Source organism: Ictidomys tridecemlineatus, chromosome 4, assembly GCF_052094955.1.
Source record: "Ictidomys tridecemlineatus isolate mIctTri1 chromosome 4, mIctTri1.hap1, whole genome shotgun sequence".
NCBI lineage: Eukaryota > Metazoa > Chordata > Mammalia > Rodentia > Sciuridae > Ictidomys > Ictidomys tridecemlineatus.
The window spans coordinates 1,299,308-1,304,068 of NC_135480.1; the positions used below are offsets into that span (position 1 = coordinate 1,299,308).

Here is a 4,761-nt window from a genome sequence, read left to right on the forward strand (position 1 = left end):
TCAAAAGGTAAATCAGTCTTTAAATCCTGTTAATCTTTATTAGCTATGCTTGCAGTTATTAATTGCCAGGTAAGTATAGTTTCTGCTCATTCTTTTGCTTATTGGGCCTATGTTCCTAACCCTCCTTTGGTGTGCATTGTTTCCTGGGGAGAACCTGAGGTTCATGTGTGTACTAATAATACTAATTTTCCCCCCTCCTGTATGTGGGGGAATTGAAGATATTCCATTCCATAAAAATGTGTATAATATTTCTAATATAACTGTAGCTGTTGACGGAGTCCCATTGTGTATAGGGGCTCGTTCTTTCTGTTTGCCTCTTATAGCACATAACAACTCTCTTTCTTATAATAGTTGGGGAGTTAATTATCATAGTTACCCTAGTGCTGTTTTTACTGTCATGATATCTTCCCGAGGATTTAATACCTCTAGTATGTATGTTAATCAATCATGGCTATCATCTGAAGAATGTTTTGTCAGAACTCATCTTCCTTTATGTTCAGCTAAATATTTTGAAACATTTTTAACTCATTTAAAGTGGGAAAAATGTCATGATCATCACCCTAAAACAGTAGTCAAATATCAAAATATCACTATAGTTGGGTGGAGTCCTGATCATTCTGAATTTATAGTAAGTTGGTCAAATCGTACTTTAAGATGACATCGACATAATGGAACAATAAATGCTTGGGGTAATGAGACAATTAAAATGCAACATTATGCTTTGGTCCCTCCAATGTTATAGCATATAAGGTTTTCCTATATTCAAGGGGATATATAGAAATTATGGACAGTATCTGGGAAACTCACTGTATGGACTGGAAATTTCAAGTTAGATGTATCCCATTCCTCTCCTTTTGAAGTACATCTACATAATAATCTGACTTATTTTTCTACATGTGTTAAATTCCCTTATTCTCTTATGATTGGAAACTGGGAATGGAATGTAACTTGGGGAACAATATCATGTATAGACTGTTATCTTACTCAATGTGGATATAGAACTAATTGGGAATTAATAGAAATTAATAATTATTCTTTAGTTATTGTTAAAGCTCGCACAGAATTGTGGGTGCCTGTTAATTTGACTCATTCTTGCTCTGATTCATTGTCTGTTACTCATTTGTACAATGCTGTTCAAGTTTTGTTACATCGCTCTCAACGATTAATAGGAATAGCTATAGCTTCATTCCTTGCAGTTGCTTCTGTAATTGCCACTGCTGCGATAGCTAATGTTGCTTTGCATCAAGATATTAAAACTGCGAATTTCGTGAGAACATGGCATCAAGATGCTCATTTATTATGGTAACAACAAAAGGACTTAAACTCTCAATTGGCTACAGATGTGATCAATTTACAACATACTGTTTCCTGGCTGGCGATCAAGTGACTATCTTGGCTACCAGAAGTGTTCTGAAGTGTGACTGGAATTCTTCTCATATTTGTGTGACTCCTATGCCGTATAATACCAGTGATTTCTCGGAAACTGTTAAAAGACGGTTAAATGGACACCTTTAGTAAGACATTACCTGAACTAACAGGATCTGACATTTTACAAAAATTGTCTTCAAGTATTGCTAATTTAAATCCTTTAAGTCATTTCTCTACCTTGTTGTCAACTTCTTTAGGTAACACTGTAATAATTTTTGTTTTGTATATAGTCATCCAATGCTGGAAAAAGCAAAGGCAACTGAAACATGAAACCTCTCTTATCGCTTCTGCTAAGGCTCATTTACAAAAACAAAAGGAGGGAGATGTAGAGAATCAGATGTAACTGCGTTACTATTACTGTTCTTGATGGAGTCTGCCTGCAAACGGGATACTCTGTCAAGGTATAGATAGATAACAACGGACATGCTTGAAAACAGGTGTCTGCTGTCCTTGGGAGGACTTGCCTGCAAACGGGATGTTCTGCCATGTGGGCTAGGAGGGCACTGAGAAAAATTTTATTATCTGTTCTTAACAAAGAGCAGAGCTCAACATACTCCAAGCTGAGAATAGATTAGCCATGAGAAGCGGGTCACTTCTGATTAGAAAGTAAAACTTCTGTATGCTATGTTTAATTAGCTGAAAGACCTGATTTATTGATGTTGGAAGGCTGCCTTCTTTGTGCAAAATACTACAAAAAGATTGCTTGTACACAATGAAGGACTTTTTTTCTGCTGCTGCTTTGGTTGCTCTGCTTCTTCTTTTTCTTTCTTTTCCCATGCTGACCTGCAAGTGAATTACTGCTACAAGGAGGCTGAGGCCTGAGGATCACAAGTTCAAGACCAGCCTGGGCAAGTTAGGTAGCTGCTACCTCAAAATAAAAATGAAAAAAAAAAAAAAAAGGGTTTTGGTGGGGCGGGGATGACGTGATGGGGTGGGGACGGCGGATATGGCTGCATAATTAAGTGTCCCTGGCCTCAATCTGTGCTTGAGAAAAAAAATAGTTGTATCATAGGTTCAATCCAAAAGCCTGTATTTCCCCAGTCTTCAAGAACTTTTGCTGTGCTGGGGAGGAGCCCAGGCTTGGAACATGCTAGGTAAGTGCTCTTCCTCCCAGGGCAGTCCCTGGCCCTTAGATTTGAGAAGTGCTTTCCACACAGTTGCTGCTCAGGGAGTGGTGCCTGCTGGTTGGTCAGACCCTCTCCCTGCACTTGCTCCTACTGTGTTGGGTTGCCTCCCCCCATTCCATCTGTTCACAGGAGATTGCTCTCTCCTTCTAACCATTACCAGTTGTTCCATGCTCTTTCCTAACTGCACTGGACCACGGCGGCAAAGCAGGTAGCAGTGGCCCTGCTGAGATTGCAGTAAGTGGCCCAGACCCACCCCCATCAGAGGAGGCTCCCTCTGCGCAGGCCCAGATGGTTTTGCTCCCCCAATGGACTGAGTGTTAAAGCACTGTGGAGTCAGGAGTCCAGTAGGGTGTGTGTGTTTGTTTGTTTATTGATTGATTGATTGCTTTAACATTTATTTTTAGGTGTAGATGGACACAACACAATGCCTTTATTTTTAGGTGGTGCTGAGGATGGAACCCAGGTCCCGCCCTACCGCTGAGCCACCATCCCAGCCCCTGTATTGATTCATGAATTCTTTAGCAGTAAGTTTCCTTAGAGTGGTTGCAGCTGCAGTGCACCCCTTGGCAGGTGGCTGCTGTGCAGGCAGGTTCCAGGGCTGGTAGCAGGGGCCGTGTGTGAGGGCTGGTGATGTGCCGATCGTGGGATGTGCACAGGCAGTGGACTCAGAAAGTGACCCAGGTTGACTCAGAAACTTGGCTCATCCAAGTTCTGCTGGTGAAAAGCAGTGATGGGCTCTGGGACTGTGTTGGCTGAGGGAGCACTGGAGGGACATGATTTGCACCTGAAGTGAGTGAGCTTGGAGATTCCAGTGTAGCAGGAGCCAGCACAAAGAGCTCCTGCTCCTACAGAATCTGGAAACCACATCACTGGAACTGCATCTTCTGAAAGGAGGGGCTCAGAATGGTGAGGAATGGCTTGGGTGTGAGGTGCTCGTCACATTCAACCCCTTGCCACCTGCAGCCAGAACCTCAGATCTTGCACTGACAGCAAATAGGGGCACAGCAGCAGGGCTTGCAGCAGTTGTCCTGGCAGCAGCAGGGCTTGCAGCAGCTGGACTGGCAGCAGCAGGGCTTGCAGCAGCTGGACTTGCAGCAGCTGTCCTGGCAGCAGCAGGGCTTGCAGCAGCTGGACTTGCAGCAGCTATCCTGGCAGCAACAGGGCTTGCAGCAGCTGGACTTGCAGCAGCTGTCCTGGCAGCAGCAGGGCTTGCAGCAGCTGGACTTGCAGCAGCTATCCTGGCAGCAACAGGGCTTGCAGCAGCTGGACTTGCAGCAGCTATCCTGGCAGCAACAGGGCTTGCAGCAGCTGGACTTGCAGCAGCTGGACTGGCAGCAGCAGGGCTTGCAGCAGCTGGACTTGCAGCAGCTGTCCTGGCAGCAGCAGGGCTTGCAGCAGCTGGACTGGCAGCAGCAGGGCTTGCAGCAGCTGGACTGGCAGCAGCAGGGCTTGCAGCTGGACTTGCAGCAGCTTTCCTGGCAGCAGCAGGGCTTGCAGCAGCTGGATTGACAGCAGCTGGACTTGCAGCCTCCACAGGAGCTACAGCCCCCCTTGCAGCCCCCACAGGAGCCACAGCTGGAGCAGGAACAGGCTGGCACACAGCAGCACACGGGCTTGCAGCAGCACACGGGCTTGCAGCAGCTGGAGCCACAGCCCCCACAGCTGGAGCCACAGCCCCCACAGCTGGAGCCACAGCCCCCGGAGCAGCCACAGCAGGTCATGGTTCTGGAGGTGGAGGGTGGAGGAGGTGAGAGCAGCAGGTGGAGAGGGAGGAGTGAGATGAGGGGCCTCCTGAGCCAGGGTCTATATACCCCTGTCTGGTGGCCTCACTGGACACATGGTCATTTCCTTGTGGCTATTTCTGATTTTCCAGGTCTCCTCTCCTTTTATTTTTGCGAGGACATTCCTACTGGCTCTACCTTCTGGTTTCTTGATTTGTCTTCCTTATTTATGTGGGGCTCTCTGATGGCTGCTTCAGCTCAGGGCTATCAGGTGTGCTGTCAGGAGTCCAGCAGGTCACCTGCTGATGACATGTGACTACAGGGTGACAGAAAGTTCCTGCTCAGTGTTCTTCCCTGTGCTGATGATTTCCCCGGGACAACATTCACTTCACATTCTTTCTTAGGTTTCAGAAGTTGTCTGTGGTCTTACCAGGAACAACAAAAAACTGGAGAAAAGGCCCTGGCCCTGATGCTGCTGCCTGCAG

The 4,761-nt window shown here is 46.4% G+C and overlaps 1 protein-coding gene across 1 annotated transcript; it reads right to left on the reverse strand.

Moving 5' to 3' along the window:
- Nucleotides 1–3,410: 3,410 nt before the first annotated feature.
- Nucleotides 3,411–4,276, reverse strand: LOC144376931 (uncharacterized). Its single transcript, XM_078045310.1, has one exon. The coding sequence runs from the start codon at nt 4,274–4,276 to the stop codon at nt 3,527–3,529; it is 750 nt and encodes a 249-aa protein (XP_077901436.1). The 3' UTR covers nt 3,411–3,526.
- Between the last annotated feature and the right edge of the window lie 485 nt (nt 4,277–4,761).

Bases quoted from the DNA above. Each gene is read 5' to 3' on its own strand.
- LOC144376931 (XM_078045310.1), bottom strand. From the start codon at position 4,276: ATGACCTGCTGTGGCTGCTCCGGGGGCTGTGGCTCCAGCTGTGGGGGC.